Genomic DNA, 20,875 nt, shown 5'->3' with positions numbered 1-20,875 from the left:
GGTGCACTCATACTGTCTGAAATAGATGACAAGGGGTCTGGACTGTAATGGGAGACTTTGAGGATGGGAGAACCAGATGGGGACCATGGTGGAATCATGGTGGGGACTTTAGGTCCTGCTCTTGGAATTGGGGTGGGAGTGGGTACTCTTCAGAGCATTCATCCCAGGCAGAGAAATTCTTGTTTTTACCACCTCAACATTGCGATCTAGCTTCCACAATTATTTTGGTGTCCTCCCCCAGCTCCTGATCTATTTATTAAAGAGCATTTATACTGTTGTTTCCCCCAGTTAAATGCAGGGACAACCACATCCTTTTCTCTCTTCCTCTCCCTCCTCAGTGGACTCACATAGCCAAGGATAGAAGAGCCTTGCAGACAAGTCACTAGCCCAGAGTAGTAATATTTCCCACAGTGAGAAAACTGTGCTCAAGAGGGCTAATCAAGCACCTTTTGCTAGGCTAGGGTGCCAGTTGAATGGCATGAACATTTTACTTCAGTTATCTGCATAGTAATTTATAAAGCTGTGATAGAAGGCAGGCAATGAGCGGTAGCTTCCCCCCTCCTCCCCCTCCCCTGCCCCAATATCCCATGTCCCATCCATTGGGCCCAGTCCTGACAGGCCTTCACAAAGAATGGCTGGGACATCCGGGACGTGAGGATTCAGACGTGATGAGCAGAGGGATTAGATGCCAAGGCAACAGGGAAAACAGAGACATGCTTACAAAAATCAAATTCACCTCGTAGGGAGCCACATGGGAGGGTGGTACAGAGGGAGGGAAAGAGAACTTACATGGCAGGGAAGGCGATTGGACTCAGAGTTATGTCACAAAACAAAAAGAGAGCCACGACATGGGCTTACTTGCGGAAGTATATACAAGTGAACTGGGGGCACTGTACATGGAAGATCCCTCCTGGTTTGCCTGGCACAACAGCACCGTGCCTACGAAAGAGAGAGAGATAGATGGTATCTGGTTTGGGAACAGGCACACTACACCTGAGAGATCACGGCAACACACATGAGAAAGGCAGAGAAATGAAAACATAACCACACCCCAGTACATAATGGGGACCCCCACAGCAGCCCCCTGCATTACCCAAAGGGAATAAGTGAAAGCCCATCCCCAGCCCACCAAGGACACATCACCTGTTTTCATGTGGGGTTGGAGTGGTGGGGTCTGGTGGCCCCATGTCCCCAGTTTCTGATCAGTAATGCCATACTCAAAAGCGAACTTAGAAATTTCAGGGAAAATGAAATAACAACCTGACTTAGACACTACTTAGCTGTGTGATCATAGTAAGTGACTGTACCTCTCTGTGCCTTGGGATTCCCATCTGGAAAATGGGGTGAATATACCTACCTCCAAAGGGGGTTGTGAATCATATGACTGGAGACATGTCCCCAACAGAGGGGCTGGCACATAATCATTACTCAATAAATGGTAAGCACATGTACTGGTATGTTTACAGAAAATTTTTTCTCCCCTCAGCTTGAGTCATTCTAAGTAAGTTCTTCAGAGGAAGAACAGAAGTAAGGCAGAGAAGAAACAAATGCAATTTTTGCCATTCCTCTTACCCCCCAGGACCCACTCTGGACTCAGGATGAGACAATCTATGACTTCTGCATTTCCTGTTTCTTTCCTAAAGTCCCCAGCCTTCTGCTGGGAGAGGCTCTGTCACTAACCCTGCAAACCAACCCCAGCTGCATTGCACCACTGACTTTCCTCCGCCTGATTTAAAGCAAAGGGCACCAGGCTTATCCTTGCAAAATGGAATTTTACAGAGGAGAATGGTGGAATCCTGAGATAGCTCCTCAATCTATGCCATGTTTCACACAACCACCCACTCCAAAGATGACCAGGGTCAGGAATCTCCGGGATATCAATTCTGCTTTCCTGCTGCTGCAAAGCTCACACTCAAAGGCTTTGAAAAGAGTGAGAGAGATGTCTGAGGAGTTTTCAGCCCATAACTGACAGTGGAAATACATTCCTGGGGTTTCTGTTCACTTCCCTGTCTGGACAAGGTCGGCCTCCTCCATTTATCTCGTGATTCATCATCACAACTGTAAAGCAATCTCCCATGAAAGGAAGCTGTACCCTCAGGGAATCTGGAACTCACCCATATCCTTGGAGACTTGACCTCAGGTGGTGAGGGGAGTCGGGGGTGGTTTTACAGTTTTTTTTGTATCTTGTCCAAGTCCAAGAAAAGTGCAGTTAAAACTTCCAGTGTGGGAGGGGGGCTCACTAAATAGAGATAGACTGCCAGATGAAGCCATTAAGAGATAGTAACCCTTCCTGAATTACAAACCCAGACACAATTCCAAAGGTGATCTTCCTGCCTTTGATACACCATCCCTCAAGTACCAAACAAAAACAGAGGGATCCCATGAGGAGACTGAGAGGACATCCCCATGCTCCACTTCTCCCCTCTGTTCCCTGTGTTTCTCTGGATTTTGTATACTATTTCCAGGTTACACAAAGATTCTATTAAAATTCCTAACTCATTTCACCCTCCCCCAACTCTAGGTCAGCCGATTCCATCCAATGTTTGACAAGGAGTAGACTCTGGAAGGAAGTTCTATCTGAAGGAATGTCTCCTAGTCCCTCTCCCGTTTACCCTGGTGTCCTGTGCTTATAGCCAGAGGAGAGCACCCCCTCTCGTCCTCCCACAAAGGTCTAGAGGCAAGAGTGAAATTCATTCACCTTCCCTTGGTGGTAAATATATTGAGTCTGGATGGACCTGAGTCACACTCAACCTTTGCTAAACTGACAATGCTTTTTTTTTTTCAACTTTAGCTAAGGACAGTTTATTGTAACATACAAGACTTCACATGGTCTAATTTCTCCTCAGTGGGTATTTCCAGTTCTGTCAAGAAACTGACCTAGTATGGGGGTTAACAGCAAACAACCGAACATCAGATCACAGAGTGTGGGTCTGAAATCACCCAACAGGAGGCAGGGCACCCAGCAGAAAAGACAGGCTCTAACCCTGACCTTACATTTTCAGTGAAACTCATTCTGACTTTGCAGAGGTCATCTGCATGCTTTTCTCATTGTTAGAACTCTGAGAAAGAAACATGTGTTTCTATAGGATATAGAGAGAACACCCAAATCAGAATCATCTAGGGTGGGACTCAGTCAGATGGATCACGAGAAAGTTCTTCAACAGGTCTCTCATATGCACTTTTGGTTAAAAACCACTTTTAAAATGAGGCCTGAAGTTTCAGGGGGTCAGGGGGAGCCTAAGTTTCAAAAAAAATAATGTAATTGTAGCAAAGATATATCTAGAAGGCCATTTTAGTATGTGCAGTGAAAACCATAGGGCCAATTTTCAATAACCTCAGTGAATGCAAGAGTCCCATTGGGACACAACACAGATTCTCTCTAGAGAGTTAAACCCTGGCAGGGCATAATGAAGCTTTCCTAATTTTCTTATGCTGTGGGTCCCGAGACACTGGACTTAAATAGCTTCTTTGGATGCCCTCTTAGTAGTTAAAAAAAAAATTCTTTATGCAATGATTTTGACCTTTGTAAGACAAAATCTATACAGTCAGAGGACTTGGTTTTGATTTTACCTAAAAACATCCTCCAATTTAATTTGCAAAGTACTTATTGTATGTTCTCTTAGTACATCGTGACCTTTTCTTAAAAGAAAGCTTTGAATTAAGCAAAAGCAAAGCAGCAGAGAAAAACACTGTAAACTCCATGGGGGAGAGTAATGTGTGTTTGTTTAAGGAGAGGAAGTTGAATAGATAATGGCGTACAAGCAGCAGTACCAGGAGTGTTTACAAGGTCATTGAACATACCTTGTGATACAGTTGTCTAACGAGTCTCCAGAAGTGAGTCTTCTACCACGCTCCTTGTCCCCACATAGACCATCTACCTCTGACTACCATGAACTGTCTACAACCATGGTGACATCGTTAGACTTGTGTTTTTGCTTATAACGTTCCTTATAATTTAAGTGTGGCCATTATGTTTGATTTATATTCATTCCTTAGTCAGAACAGACTATTAGTCGATTTCCATTTTATTGTTTCCTCTTGGCCTGGAATCCTCAGAATCATTCTCAACACCACTTCTGGGCAGTTTCGACCATTCAATCAGTCGGTGAAAGGGAGGAAACCTCCATGCTAGTCTTGCTCTTACTGTTAAGTTCAACCATATGAAATTGACCGTTTGTTATGTTAAATAGGATTGAATGTTGGCAATTTCATGTGGTTCAATTAAAAAATAAAAAGGCTTCTCTTCCCTCTGTGTAGTTTATAAGTCAACTCCTCTCTTCCAAGTCCCCAGGAGTTATTTAATTGTTCCCTCTTTTATGCTCTTATCACACTTAAAAAAATCTCCCAAGTAGATCCTTTCTCATTCTGTGTTACAACTTTTTATTTAGATATTGGTCTTCTTAGCTACATAGAATCCCTTGGGGCCAGAGGCAAATCATTCTCATTTTTTTATTCCAAGTCCCCAGCAAAAAACCTGGCCCTCAGAAGGATTAATATATATGACTAAAAAATTATATATGTAAACAATAATATAAGTAGTGCCACTTTAGAATAGAGCCAGAACTTCGGTCATGCATATCTTATACTTCAAAACTTTGGAATGTCACAATAAGGGCAAAATAACCTTTGAACTGTGCCTAAGCAACAGGTCCCAAAGAACTGTTTGCAAACATAGCAAGATAACAAGAAAGCAGTTATTATGTCTACTGGACTGATGACTACCAGACTTAAAATTAAAAACATCATTTAGAATTAACATCACTATGTACTCTCTGCACCAATAGAAATGCCTTCTTTCTATTGATGTAATTGCTCCCCTTCCATTTCTCATAAATACCCATTTCCTTTGTCTCCTAACTGGAACACCATTTGGGGTTCTGCCTGAATTAATGATTCTAGAATAGCTATTTTTATTGATCTCAAAGAAATGCTTCCTGCTTCTCATTTTGAAAGCCTTTTTTTTTTAAGTTAACATATGTTTTTAAAGACTTCCCCATTTCTTTCTTTCCTTTTTTTTTGGCTAAAAATAATGCTTTGTCTGACTAACCTTTCTTGAGTGGGCCTTCTTCTGTCTCTTTTTTTATAGCTTGGAATTTGCATGCCTGAGGTTCACATACAATTTATAAGCTGTACCTATGGGGTTCATTTCTTTCCTCTTTTCTGGCTCTTTTAAGATTGAGTCATCCAGTTTAATATGACACCTAGGCAGCCTGGTCATCCATTTCCTAGAAAGTTGATGACTGTATCTGCAGCTGGCAGAGAAGGGGCTCCATGTGACAGGCCACAGTCTCGGAATAATCAGAGCCTTTTCCAAAGCCTGTCACACTCGGTCACTCAGAGTGCCACAATCCTCAACATCTCAAATTCTGGCAAGATGTGCACAGGGTTATTCTCAAAGAAAAGTTGGAATCCTCCAGTGGGGAGAAGGTGTGCCAGGGTCCATGTTTCAGATGAAGCAATCCAGCCCTTCCTCACCTAGAGACTCCCCTGGTGATCATTTCTGGCCCTGGAGGGGCAGGGAGAAGCCTGAAAGGGGGTGATTCCTATCACAGACAGGAAGAAAGAGTCAAAACTTCTACTCTGGACCCAATATTTAGGTGAGGAAAATGGACTCTAACCAATAGGAGCAAAGGCATTGGTTTCACAGCTGCATGCCCTCATAGGGGTTGTTTCTTCTCAGGTAGCCCTTCCTCTCCCCCAGTGAGGATCCCTGGTCAAAACCCTCATTTAAAATGAGATCTGAAGTTTCTTGAGGTGTCTGCATTTCAAAATAAAAATAATATAATTGCACCAAAAATATATCCAGGAGGACATTTCAATATTATGCACTTAAAACTGTAAGGTCAATTTTTAATACCCTCAATGCAATTTAGAGAGTCCCATTATCCCCTAAGTAATTCCCTCCCAGACCTAGCTCTGGCTTCTCCTCTTAGAAACTGAATCTATTTGCTTCTACTTGGCCAAGCTCTGCTCTAGTTTTCCAAATTGCATTGTTATGATCTATTTACTGAGCATCTTTCCATTGATGCTACAAACTCCATGAGGTCACGAATCATGTCTTACTCATCCTCCTGTCGCATGGGCTCAGGGACCTAAGCTAAGAGGCAGGAAGCAACTGAAGGGAGAAACCAAGGGGTTTCTGATAGGCAGCTCTTTATACTTTCAAGAAATAAAGTTAGAACGGAACAAGGGAAGGAAGAAAAGAAAGGTTGTTCTGCAGTGTTTGCCCATTCCATATTAGCTTCTTACAGGCAGAGGTCTAAACCAGCCCAATGATGAATGACTAGACCCTTCCTATGTTCTCTGAATTTAAAAAAAAAGTCAAAGAGGCGTACCAACTGCCTGGCAACAGAGAATGTCCAATTCACTTAATTAGCTTCAAGGTTAAGGTGGGCTAGGAAATTTGGAGAAGGATGCTCTCATCTATTTTAAAATGAGAACATGGACACACACAAACATAAAAAAATAACCACAACAAAACTTTATAAAGCAGCTAAGAGCCAATGGGAATTCTGGAGCACCCACTGTGTAGGATTCTGTGTGTGCCATGTGCTATCTGTACCTCCACAAATGTCCTCTTTGTGCTATTCCAGAGTCCACTCGAAAACAGCCCTTTGCTGGTGTCCTGCTTTTCTAATGTCACTTAGCCTAGTGACTCTAAGAAGTCACTGGGAAAGTCCTAAGTGCAAATAGTGAGTGACTGCAGAAAACTGTTGCAGAGCTTCCTCTCTCTGGCTGTAGTGCTCAGCTGGGAAAAGATGGGTTATGAGTATTCCCATCCATTCAACAGGCATCATTCATTGGCATCTACATGCCAGGCACTGTGTGGCTTTTTGGGAAATACCTACTGAACCCCATGTGCTTTTCAAATGGTCAGTACGCTATCTCTTCTAGTATTCGTATGTATAGGAAAAAATACATACACAAAGAACAAAGGGATGATTCTGAATATCAACCTCAAGCCTTAGACTACATGGTCAATTATTTTGCTGAAGGATAAATAAAATTTAAAAATAATTTTGGAACAATTTTTATTAGACATAATTACTATGGTTTGTTAAAATGTTATTCCATATTGCTGTTATATGTTGTGGTCATAACTAAAAAATGTCCAATAGTAATCACCATCACTACTAGAAATAATGCTTTGGTTTTATATAAAAAGAAAGCTTTTATTCATATTTACCAAAGAATATTTACACTGCATTTTTCCCTCCCTAATAAGAGGATCAGGTAGCATTAGCCTTTTCTTTATGGATGGGAAAAAAAGTACAAAACAAGGAGGTTATTTATGAAAAGCCTTATTATCAATCAGGAGCACATTCCAAGTGAGAAGATGTCTAGGATCCTTGACTATTACGTTATCAGTGACCCCTTCTTGCTTCCATTGTTGCAGAATCATTTTTAAAAATTAAAAGTAGGAAAACGTTGGTCATAATTGGAAGAACAAGCTCTAAGCTGGAGAGAGAGGGACACTCACTGAACCAGGAGCCCACACACTTCTACAGGAGCAGGACCGAAAGGAGGGGGTGGCAGCCACCCGGGGTTCTCCATCCCCCACTGGTTCCCTTGATAACCTGTGTCATCAGGATCACCGGGAGGGCTTGTTCAGCACCCACCGACCACGGGGCTCCTTCCCAGTGTTTCCATTTCCATAGGTCTGGGGTGGAGCCTGAGAATTAGCATTTTTAACAAGTTTTTATGTTTGTTGGGGGACTACACTTTGAGAAACACAGGAGAAGGGTCAGTCCTCCCAAACCTTAGTGCCGTGAGTTCTTCCCTTCCTTGTATCAGAGGTTTTCAAAACACATGAGAGTATGAGAATCTCTTGGGGAGGGTGTTCAATGAGGTGCCTTCCCAGGCCCCACTTCAACAAGAGTGGGAATCAGCAAGTTAGAGATCTACATGTTTAATCAGCAACCCAGGCAGCCCTGACGCTTCAAAAGTGCACTTGGAGTAAACTAGACCTAAGATCATCTCTACATATTTTGGAAAAAAGTAAAAATGAATATATATCTGGTCTGAGTTCTGAGGTAGAATGTGTTCATTCTTTATCTTTACTGTTTTGTACATTGAAAAACTGCGTTTTCTTTGTAGCATTTGAAACAAAAAGAGTCACTTCTGGTTCTAGCTATTCTGTCAGATCCTCTGGTGGCAGGCTAGTGAAGAAGGTTCATAAACTCACCAAGGGCATTAGCTTGAGGAGGTCACTCTCACTTTGCTACCCAGGAGAAGACATACCCATTCTTGACCTACTGTTGAGGTCTGAATGTGTTCCCCCCAATTCAAACATTGAAGTCCTAACCCCCAGCACCTCAGAATGTGACAGCTTTGGAAATAGGGTCTTTAAAGAATTAATTAGGTTAAAATGAGGCCACTATAGTGACCCTAATTCTATATAACTGATGTTCTTTTAAGAAGAGGAGATTAAGACACAGATAGGCAAGGGGAAGACCATGTGAAAACACAGGGAGAATATGGTCAATCTATAAGCTAAGGAAAGAGGCATCAGGGGAAGTCAACCCTGCCAACACCTTGATCTTGGACTTCTATCTTCCAGAATTATGAGAAAATCAATTTCTTTTGCTGAAGCCACTCAACCTATGGTACCTTGTTATGGATGCCCACACTAATAAACCCTCCTATGTCATAATGAACCTCACCCTGAGGATCAATGAGGCAAGATACTTGCAGATCCCCTAAGAAGTGTCAAACTTCTGTAGATGTAGAGGCTGGGAGGTTGCCATGTGGTTTCTGCCAATGGAAGTAACTGCTTCAAATTGACAAATCTATCCAATCCTCAAATGGATTATAGATGCCTTTGCATTTATTAATTTTTGAGCATAGGCTACTGTTGAGGTGATCCACATAAGAATATTTTTATAGCTAATACCTAATGCTTTTATACTTGCCTGAAAAATGAGCTTCTCTGAAGGGTTATGGTAGAGTTTTAAGTAGAGAATTATTTCCATTTAGGCACAGATGTTGCAGAAAAATGTATGTGTATTTAATTCTTATCAATCAAATCATGCTTTAATTGTACCAGGAGAATTCCATATTTAAAGGCGATCTGGGATGAATCTGTATGTAGTAGAAATAATCTCACTCATTTTGTAAGTTTTGATTTTCATAATATTTAAAAAATATATTACCAATTTTTTCTCTTCATTTTTTCTTTTTACATAATTTCAACTATACAAAAGGATACAACTATACAAAAGGATACAACTATACAAAAGGATACCACACAGAATCTGTACAAATTTCTTCCTGATTATTTATTGTTTGAAAATGTAATGATTCATTTGAACTGTTCTCTTATTCTTCTGCTTCGAAGATTTAGGTTAATAGTGGCTTTTACAAAAAAAATATTCAATTGACTCAATATGTTAATAAACATACTTTCAGTAGCAATTACAATAATTGCTTACTGAATATCAGGTAAGTGCCCAGCAAACCTGTTCATTTGATGCAGATTATCTCCTACTCTTACCAACCCTGTAAGACAGGTGCTATTATTACATTCATTCAGTAGAGAGGCTATTGAGACATAGAAAGTTTTAGGATTTTGTCCAAGGTCATGTAGATAGAAATCTTGTGGCTCTGAGTACAAATCAAAGCAACCAGATTCCTGGACCCATGGTTTTAAGGCCAATTTTCTAAATCAGGTACAGGCAAACTACAGTGTTTTGGCCCAATCTGGCTCACTACTGTTTTTGTATAGCCTATGAGCTGAGAATGATTTTTATATTTTTATATAACTGCCAAAAAAATCAATAGAAGAATAAGATTTGGTGACAAGTGAAAAAAAATCAATAAAATTCCAATTTTGGTACTTATAAAGTTTTATTGGAACACAGCCATACTCCTTCATTTACATGTTGTTTATGGCTGCTTTTATGCTGCGAGAAAGAGCTGAATACTTGTAACAGAGACCTTGGGGTCACAAAGGCTAAAATATTTACTATCTCTATCTTTACAGAAGAGGTTTTCTGACCCCTGTTCCAATGTCTTTCTTCTGTTTGGAAAAGTACTAATAGTAATTGTCTCTCAACATAGCATCAGCCCCTCCCCAGGAAGGTGTAACTAAATATTTCAAAGGATATCATTTTATCAATACTTGTCAAAACCTCGATTTTATTTCATTTTTGTTGAAAACAAACCACCAAAAAATTTAAAAGACATGTTTCTTTTCAAAACTTGCCAAAAATTTCTTTTGAATTTATTTCTGTTCAAGACAATGAAACAGGAGAAAACTTGGCCTATATGGTATTTATGGAAGGCTAGCATTCTTCCACAACTAAAACAATGAAAGTAAGTTTTATTTTCTAAGGTGTTGGCCTCCAGGGTGATGGGGGTCAAATATATAAACAATGGCTGGCCTTTGCTCCTCAAATCTAATTAATATGCACCTAGTGGATCCTTTTAAAATGCTGATTCTTATCTTAGTAGGTCTGGGGTGGGGCCTGAGAGTCTGCATTTCTAGTAAGTTCCCAGGAAATGCCCAGGCTGCTAAAAATAGTAAAATGATAGGAACTATAGAAGCAACCTCAAGTACAGCCAATATTAATGAAAGTGACCATTATGATGCCACTGAGTTTTTTGTACTTGACCACGTATATTCTACATGAATTGTATATATTTTTTCTTATTAAATCCACAAGAAGACTAAGGGAGAGAGAGAGAGAGAGAGAGAGAGAAAGGGAGAGATGAGACAAAACTGAAATCTGAGCTAGCATTGCCTTATTCCAAAGCTCAGACTATCTCATAAAGCTTATTAATGGTAATACTTGGTCCTGAGTTGATCAAACATCGTTTTCAATCTTTGAATGATAACTATCCATCAATCTTATATCAACTAAACCATGTCTAAGGCTTCTGCAGTGGCCTTCTGGCTGGAAGCACTTGGCTCTTCTACAGATAAGAAAATCCTACTTGCAAGACAGAAATAAGACATGGAGGAAGGCAACACAGAGAGGAGAAATTGTGAACTCTTAAGGCCTAAAAAAGCTGAAAAAATCATGGGCTTTAGAAACTTTTAAACTTAATCTTGCCTTCTGGACTTGGTCACTGTAAGTTTCTTTGACTTTGAGCAAGGCATTTCACATTCCTGAGCCTCAGTTTTCACATCTGTAAAATGGGGACAAAACTACCTACTTCATTAAGTATTGTTATAAGGATTAAAACTATTACATAGAAGGTTTGGCAAATAGTAGATAAACAATAAGTGACCTCAGTAATAATAATGGAAATAATAATTATTTGGAATCTCAAAACATGGCACTTTGGGGGCTTATTAGTTCCTTATTCCTTTAAGAAAGGGGTAGCAAATTGATAACTAGTGGCTCTTTTCTTTGGCCACTAACATAATGCTAACTAAACATAATAGAATTAACAGAAAATATTTTAAGATTGGAAAATAATTGCAAATATTTAAATTTGGGAGATTTACTGTCCCAAGACAGAACCTGGCTTCTTTTGTTTGAACCAGGAGATGGGGCCATGTGGGTTTGGGTCAGTATTCCTGCCTAGAAGGGCCATGCAGGGTGATGGGGAGAAGCCACTCCTTCCAACAACTGAGACATGACCCCTTTGACTTGTACATGTCAGATACTGATCTCACAGCCTCCTCCTAAAGATATTTTAGTTTTTCATCTCCAATCAGAAGAGGAAAAAATAGCAATTGTGCTTTAGCTGCAATCGGTAGAGCTCAGCGGAGTTTACAGATTTCTGCAAGGGACCCAGATGGCCTTCCTCAGTGTCCCTCTCTCATCTTCTTCGGGACAAGAGCCTCTAAGATGACAAAGAGTTGAAAAAGCCTCCTGGAGAGTCTTTCCCAGTTGACCCCCTCATATATTTCACTAACGACTATAGACTTTTATTTTAGGAGAGATTAGATATATTTGTGGATAGTGGGTAGAGATTCATCTTGACGTTTCTTCCTGTTCCAGATTAGGTTTACATTCCTGACCCCACCCTTTTGGTGAAAGTAGAAAATATACTTCAAATTTGATGCTCTCAAAGAGTATCAGATATGGTCATTTAAATATGCCCAACATGCACACATGCATTCACACACACACGCATACACACACACATCTATGGGCTGAAAACAAATAGAAAATTTCAAGTGGTTAAAAATTATTTTAAAAGATGACAGAGAATATAGAGTTTCAATTTTTATAACACCACATGTGTATCAAACACTAGAAACATACAAATAAACTCATACTTTTTCCAGGGGAATTATTAGTGATGTTGGAGTGTTCATGTTCTTAAAACTGGGTTGAACACAGTGATAAGTGAACATCAATTAATTTTTTCATCAGATTTAAATGTATAGCCCATTAGCTAATTTAATCTCTAAAAAAATTACAGCTGTTGGCATTATTCTTTGAATAATCCTTGTTTAGTTTTCATAATGGTATACAGTTTAATGAAAACTCATTAGAATGTAGCATACGGCATAATTAATTCTAGCTGATTCTTTGGGTGTAAATAGCTAATGTCAATGCTGGATTTCATTTTCCACTGGTTTTATTAATTTTTCATAAACCAATGTTTCCCCTGAAATGGGTTGTAACAGTTCTATAGAAGTTCTAGAAATGCATTAACTGTCATCAATGTAGTTAATCTATGTAGGTTTTGCCATTTGTGTGTTGGTTCTTCAACTCTACATTTTTAAAAGACAACAGGACAGTTTTCTGTCATACTTGGAGAATGAGCATCTACATGTAATTCCCATACAAAGCATTTAATAATATTTGGCCAATTTGTCTCTATTTACACAAGGACTCTGTCTTCGGCTAATAGTGAACTATACATTTTGAAAAGAACTCTAAAAATGGGAAACAAAATATCTTCAAAACTAAATGGTATATAGTAGAATGGCAATGCCAGGTAAAATATAAAGAAAAAAAGAATCACCTCATTTAAAAAAAAAATCCTGGAATTTCCTTTCCTAGGAAAAGGTTTAGACAAAACCAGGAAACTAGTTTTATAGTAGCCTTGGGGTTGGGCTCCAGTTTAGTAACCTGGGATCTGTGAAGACCCTGATCTCTGAGATTGGTGAGCAGCTGCTGGTGCGGCCTTATGTTTGTCAGCTGCCACAGTGTAACCTAAATATTAGTAAAATGTTCTCATAAGATTAATATTTGTTTCAAAGGTAGATATAAGTACTACCTCATCATCAAATGTTTTGCTTGTTTCATTTATTTATTTTTGATTGTTTCATGTTTCTATCAGAGCTTTCAATGGTTGTCTGTGGCTTAAAGGATAAATTCCAGAATCCAGATTTCTTAGTATGGTATTATCAGGTCTTTTACAACTTTTCTCTAGAAGGTCCTCTCTGATCTCAACAGATCAATATTTTTTAGCCTTTGAGGGAAACCTAACTTTGCCTCATAAATTTCCATCTTAGTTGAAAATCAATTACCCGTAATTGTTTTTGTTTGTTTAATATTTCTCAATGGATTCTGAAGATAAAGTTTGAGAAACTCCTTTGGACTCTACCAAACTCACACTTACCTCTACAATAATCTTACCCACTTTCTTTCCAGGTGAACTCTTACTTATCCTTCCCCTTCAAAACCTAATTTATACTACCCTCTGACTCCCAGTGCAGGTGGCCGTTATTTCTCAGTGCTCCAGCAGGTACCATCATTTATTCTATACTGAGTCTCTTTTTTTGTGGGCATCCTTCGCTGCCCTGCTGAACTCTGGAGGGAAGGACTGCTCCTCTCCTCACAGGGCCTGGCAAGTGCCAGGGCCTCAGTGCTGCAACTGGAGCTAAAAGATGAATTGCTGCAAGCCAGTGGCATGTGTTAATTTGTACAAGGCTCCTTTCTTCGGTCCTTCCTTGGTGAATATCACACAACTGAGTGACAGCCAGCGAACTTTACAAGTTCTGCAGTGTGTAATTGCTAAACTTGTGCAATGCTAAAAAAAAAAAAAAAAAACCCAAAAAATACCCCAGCAACATCAATGAACTCCTCAAGGCATAAACTAGTGGCTTTGTGTTTATTAAATATGGACTTCTGAAGCCAGGATAGGCAGAATGGGGCCATGGCTTTCACATTTTCACATAGTTGGGGTTACAAAAAAAAAATCACTAGTTCATGGCATGTGAAAATGATACGCAATTTAAATGTTGGTGTCCTTAAATAAAGTTTCCTTGGAACATAGGCAAGCCCATTCATTATGTATTGTCTGTGGCTGCTTTTGTTCTATACCAACAGAGTTGAGTAGTTGTGACAGAGACCAGATGGCACACAAAACCTACAATATTTACTAACTGGTCCTCTACTGAAGGAATTTGCTAACTCTTCTCTAAGCTAAAGGCCACACATTTTTTTTTTAATAATTAAATTCAGCTGGATTCCTCCAGAATCAACCAACACAGTGGTATGTCTTACATCATCTTACATCAGCCAACCACTGCTATCATTGTCACCAATGCTATATAGCCTGAACTTTTCACCTTCATTTTTTCCTTTAGTGCAGGTTAACTCAGCTGGGCTGCTGGAACCATTCACACCTCTTCCAAAGGCTTGTCTTGAGGACTTGCCCCTAGTAAACTCTCAGGAGATAAGATCTGAGCCCTTGGAATAGCCTACCTGATAAGATTGTTTCTGATTGCCAGAAGCCTTAGACCACACAGTACCAGTTTGATAGTTTACTGTATCCCTTTGAGTTACGGTGAATGCTTGTTTTTCGTTCTGGGGGCTAAATTTTAAGTAGTTGACTGGTAGTCAGTCACGTGGATGTTCCATGTCTTTATGACTGACTCCCACAAAAAACCCTCGACACCGAATCTCAGATGAGCTTCCTTGACTGACAACTGTACCCGTCACACATCATCGCTGGGAAAATCAAATCCTTATGATTCCACAGCACAGGGGGGAACACACCCAGAAGCTTTTTCCTTGATTTCTGGAATTCACCCCATGTACTCTTTCTCTTTGCTGATTTTTAATCTGTATCCTTCTGCTGAAATAAAATGGAACTGTGAGTATAAGAGCCTTTCTGAGTCTTATGAGTCCTTCTAGCCAATCACAGAGTGTGGTTTTAGGAACCCCCAGTACAGCTCTGCAGTATATAATCAAACTTTATGCTTATCCTTTCTGGAGTCGAAAATCACAAGTAAGGCCCAGAAGAGGAAATATGTGGACAAATGTCTCTCTTTAAATGCTTTGATTGCTATTGATAATTACAGCTGTTATCTTTGGCAGCAGCAAGCAGTAGAGCATGACAGTTATTAAGATATTTGGTGAATATGTGACATTTTTACTAATGTGCTTCTATCAGGACAGGATTTCTCAACCTTGTTAGTATCAACTTTTTGGGCCAGATCATTCTTTGCAGCGGGGAGCTGTCCTCTGCGTTGCAGGATGTTTTGCAGCATCCCTGGCCTCCAACCACTAGATGTCAGTAGTGAACACCCATCCTCCCAAAGTGACAATGAAAAATATCTCCAGAAATGTCCTAATTCCTCTGCAGTGAGGTGGGGATGAGGATCACTCCCAGTTCAGAACCATTGATCCAGAATATTGGGTTCATTAAAGCATTTGTGAGGGTAAGTTGTTTTAGTAAAAAGGAATGAGATTTGGATTCACAAAGATAGGTTTGGATCCAGCTCTTTGGCTTTCAAAGTCAACAACCTTGGGCAAATTAACTTGACTGGGTTTCTAATTTATCTGCAACACATAATAACACTTACCCTTCCAAGTTGTAATCTATGTAAATATATGTAAAGATCCTAGTGTGGAGTTTGGCATGTGAGTAATATTAAATACAAAGATATTTTTATTAGTTATGATATTCTATGACCTGATAGATATAAGACATTGGGAGCATGCCCTCACCTACTCCTATGGAGGAAACTGCAGAGCAAGGTGATGAAAAACATGGGCTTTGAGGTTAGAAAAAAGACCTTTATGTAATAAACACAATTTTTTTTTACATATTAGTTTTGTGATTTAGGGAATGAGACAACTCTCTACGAAGCATTGTTTTCATAATTTCTATAATAAAGATAATGCTATGACATTCTTATGAGGATTTTAAGAGATGCAAAGTGCTTAGCACAATGCCTGTCTTATAAGTGTCCAAAATTGCCTTATGTTGCTGATATTTTGAGTTGTATATTATATTGATGATGCAGCCTGAAACTTTCCCTATGGAATTTATTCAGAGCCAGGTATTTGAACCTCATCTTCCTCCACAGGCTAGATGAGGGGCTCCTACAATTGTCCTGTAGCTCCCTGCTTTTGGGGAGCTCCCCTTGATAGACTTTCCACAGAAGGAAAACTCATTTATTTAGGAAATGTAGTTTTCAGCACATAAGCAAGTTCAGATCTTATTTAAAGATTAAAAAAAAAAAAAAAAAAAAGAAACCAGACAAAGAAAAACCCCACAGGCTTCATCAAAGCTGAGATTCATTCCCTCTATAGGATAGGGAAGGACCCACGTAAAAATTAAGGCCAGATGTGGGCGGGATGGAGTGAAATCTGATTAAGACAGGTGGGAGAGGAGAGGAGAGGGGGAAGGTGAATTGCAGCCAAAAGAGGAAGCAAAGGTAAACAGATGTAGGAGATAAAAATCTTTGAAGTAGAACATTTCCAGGCTGAAAATCCTTTGCTTGGGGACTTAAATCTGAACTTTTCTGTTCCAGTTCACAGAAGTGCACTGCATTTAACCTGGCAGATGTGTAAATTATATAAAACATCTCAGAGTCAAAGGTCATTGTTCATAAGGAATGGCTCCTTACTGCCATGGCTGTGTGTCTAGATGAGTTTTGTCTTCTGGGTGGATGCGGGAAATGTTAATGCTAAGAGGAGTGTCTTAATATTGGTGGCTTTGAGGGGCTCAGAGTGGCAGCGGGTGCCTTTCCAACCCATACTCCACTCTTTTAGGATGCTAAGGTAGTCACTTCCAAAAGGGCATGCTTTGTCCCTAGTACTTTAGCAGATCATCCTGAGCCCAACCCAAAGTCTAGGACGGTGGCCAATAAAAGAAAAGCAGCTTAGGTGAGGGACTACAGTAATCAAAGGTTCTGGATAATTTTATTTTTTTCAGATGCTACTGTATCTAAACTGCAGGAAGGGAATTGGAAAGAAGTCTAGCTAAAAGTGTGGCTGAAGGTCATTCTCTTAACTGTAATGGATTCAGTCAAGTGACATGGGTGGGGGGAGCTACTGGGAGGGAGACCTACATCTACCTTCTTTTGATCCAAAAGCCTATAAAACCAATACCTTGGTCCAGATAACCCCAGGTCATCTGCCCTTTCAAGGTACACAATCACAGAGTCCTCTTCATTTCATCCTCTTCATTCATCCACTTCATTTTTAAAATTGATATTGAGATTTCATTTCACTTTCCCATCACCTCACCTGGTATTCAGTCATGTGGTCCATGGTCAGGCTTGTACCAACATGGACATGATCGAGGTGACTTCAGTTACCACACTAATCTCATATTTTTGTTTTACTTTACTGCTTATAAAATTATTTTATACTCATTATCTTTAATCAGATCCTACCATAACCCCAGGATAACCTACTTTCAAGAACTGACCTCCTTTCAAATGTGATTGCAGTCAGGTATGCCCTTCTTTAAGTACCTGTTATTTATTTATTTATTTTGTCCCCCTTGGAAACAGAAACTTTTATGTTTAGAAGAAGTATACATTCAGAGTCCCCCTTCTTCTCTGCCCTGTCCAAAAAAAAATTCCTTGTTCATAATTATAGTCTCACCAAGACTATTTTTCATCGTCATCTTCAAGGTTTTTGAGTGATTTATTCTGCATATTCTTACTATTAACTTGAATTGTGTATATCTTGTCATCAGGGCCTAACTATATCTTAGATTTGCATTGCATTGACAGATCTTTTCCTTTCCTTATTGATCACAACTCGTAGAGTAATTTAACTGGATTCCAATTTTCCTTTGCAAGCGGGGTGCTCTCCTTCCATGGAAGTGAGTTATGCATGTTCAAGTGGTGCATCTTATGAATCTTGTTAAGCTCTGTCGCCTTAGAGCCCCACTGATGGAATATTTAATCACAGGAATGAGTTGGCAGATATGATATACAGTGTGGTTAAGCTTTGCAGCGATCTTAGCAGCAATTGAGAAACAGATGAATTTGCCATTTGTCAGCACCACGTCGACATCTTTGTATAACCTTCTGTTATTTATTTTTATTTTGTTTTACTTATTTATGAAGATTAAAGTTGCTTTTGATCAACAGTTTCGTGGGCTAGATATCATGATTATCTCTCAAATATATCACTTTGCAAAAATCTTTTTATTAGCAAGCAAAAGGAATTTCTCACAAAGAGAGTGAAACTAAGAATCCCCCTGGAGCCATCCTACTTGAGATTCTTAGAAACACTATTTCTTATTACATTAAATAAGTTGAGGCATGCTACTGGGAACAGATATTTGTAGATATTGTACCTCTATTTAGGGCCTTCAAATTTCTTTAAATTCTAAAATGGAATGGACATAGATAGTAGCTAAAGTCTTTGAGACCTACCTGGACTTTTTTTATTGATTTAGCAACCATTTGTCTTGAGAATACGCCTCAAGGAGCCTGAAGATGATGAGACTTAAGAAAAATAATCAATGCTGTTTAGTATAACAGGGAAACACCCACTTGTCTTTGGAGGAGATTTATATATGTTCGTGAGATAAAGTTGAGTCATGTGTATTTGTTTCTGGAGATTGGATTTGATAAGCATTTCAAAGAGTTCTTCCAGGTATGACTTGATGAGAGTTCAGAAGAACCACCCAAAATGAAAGACTTTTCATAAAAGCTTCCTAAATGCTTCCCCTGGAATGTGCACGCAAGGGAGAGTGCATGTCATAATTTATCAAAGCAAATTAATACTGTTCAGCTAGTAATTAAAGATCCTCATTAAGAGGTGCAACAGCTCTCCCCACCCCCACCCTGCATTAGCAATAAAAATGCACTCAGGGCGTCAAGAGGTTATATAGAAAAATCAATAACCTGCCATTTTATAATTAAAAGAGAAAATAAATGTTAGGGAAAAGTCCACTAAATTAGGAAAATTACCTTTAGGAGAGATTGAAAATATCGATTTTAATTTACAAAATATGTGAACTTTTCATGCCCCATTCTGAGAGACAATTGGAGGCTGGGTTGTTAATTCTACATAAGCTTCAGAAAATCAATAATTATACTATGGGAATATTATGATATGTGTCATTAACACAAAATCTTATATAGAGAAATGGTTAATAAGTCTGGCTTTCTGTCTCAGGCAGATATAGGGCTGGCCTGCTAAATTCCCTAGCTAATCAATGACAGGGTCTTCATTTCAGCTTTGAGGCATATTCAGAATTGTAAAAAACATCCAGGCTATTTTTACACTTGGGGAAATTTAAAATAACCCCCAAATTTTTAGTCACAAGTATTTAAATAGGTGACATTAGTAATTATACCTGGTTATGGCAATTAATACATTCTACGCCTGTATCTTTACATATACAAAGGTGGGCAAAACTAGGTTTACACTTGTAAGTATACAAAACAGTTCATTCTTGTGTTATTATTTGTTAATTATTATGTTATTTATTTGTAGTACAACTGTGAACATATGTTTGCCCACTCCTGTATGCTTTCCATATATACAGGTGCTTAAAACTTTAGATTTAAGCTAGCTAGAGTCTCAGTGTTTACATGTCTTCAAATATTTCAAAGGAATTGTTCTGGAGCATTGAATTTGCAGCAATATTTCCCCACATTTCTGAATATCACAAACTCTGGCGAAAAAGGGAAAGCTTCTGATTAAGGAGAGGCCAGACACTGACAACTCAAAACATGATTTCTCAAGTATCATTTACTTAGCCAAGCCCAATTTCTTTAAGATTTAAGTTTTTTGGAGCAACTCATAGAAATAATTATTTGGTTTTTCAAACTCCTTAAAGCTTCCCCTGGCACAACTAGAGAACATGTCTCAATATGGTGGTGGTAGTGGTGGTGGAAATAATCCAAAGTAATTATCTTCTCTTCTTTAATTTGACTGGTCTGGACATAGATCAATAGTATGATCTGCTATCATAGGGCACAGTCAGTAAGAATTATGACTTTTAATATATATAAAAGATAGAGCAGCTGTATAGGCTGGCTGTAAAGAACTCAGCCTCTTGATTTCAAATTCCAGCTGGCTCCTTATCAGTTATGCGGTCTTAGTCCCATGATGCAAACTCCTTCAACCTTAGTCTCCTCACTTGGAAAATTGCCACGAAGGTTTAAACACATTAACTTGGGTACAGTGTTTAGAACAGTGTCTGATCATGGAAAGTACCTGGCCCATATTAATCCTTATTGTAACTTATTCTTTCTCTGTAGCCCAGTAATTTTACTTCTGAGGGTGGGTCCAGGGCTAAGTTAAATTGATGTTCTTAAAGTTACACAGATTAACTTATTCTGGTATATGTAAGTGAGTCTGAATTGTTTCTTCTGTCTTAATATTCTCTTAAACACCCATAGATATGCATGTAGGTTTGAAATCACATGTGAAGAAGATATTTAGTGTTTTCCTGATTGCGACAAAAATGCCCAATTACTTTCCATGGAACTGGTAAAATGTACTTTCCTCACTCTATTACAATGCATGCATTTATACCCAACCTCCCCATAGATGACGTCTTGCTTCTTGCTCTTGACCCATAATTTTGAGGAGAAAATGTGCCTATAGCTGTGCAGGCACACACATGCATACATGCACAGACACATAGAATCTGCTACCTCTTTACTCCAGCTACCCCATTTCACAGGAGAACATCTCTGCAGGTGCATAGAAGGTGCTGTCCAATGGTCTCCTTGTACCTTTGAGCAATTTCATTTCTT

The 20,875-nt window shown here is 39.1% G+C and overlaps 1 protein-coding gene across 7 annotated transcripts in view; it reads right to left on the bottom strand.

Annotated features, from left to right (window-relative positions):
• Positions 1-20,875, bottom strand: part of RBFOX1 (RNA binding fox-1 homolog 1) — a 1,461,257-nt gene that overhangs the window by 77,564 nt on the left and 1,362,818 nt on the right. For all 7 annotated transcript variants that reach the window (XM_054589559.1, XM_054589558.1, XM_054589557.1 and 4 more), the window contains one exon: positions 859-939. In XM_054589559.1, the coding sequence (XP_054445534.1) occupies positions 859-939 (81 nt within the window). The remainder of the gene's footprint in view (positions 1-858; positions 940-20,875) is intronic.

This window comes from Pteronotus mesoamericanus, unplaced genomic scaffold (assembly GCF_021234165.1).
Source record: "Pteronotus mesoamericanus isolate MK-2021 breed Mesoamerican mustached bat unplaced genomic scaffold, CSHL_Meso_final scaffold_167, whole genome shotgun sequence".
Taxonomy (NCBI): Eukaryota; Metazoa; Chordata; class Mammalia; order Chiroptera; family Mormoopidae; genus Pteronotus; species Pteronotus mesoamericanus.
This window is presented reverse-complemented; position numbering and strand designations above follow the sequence as displayed.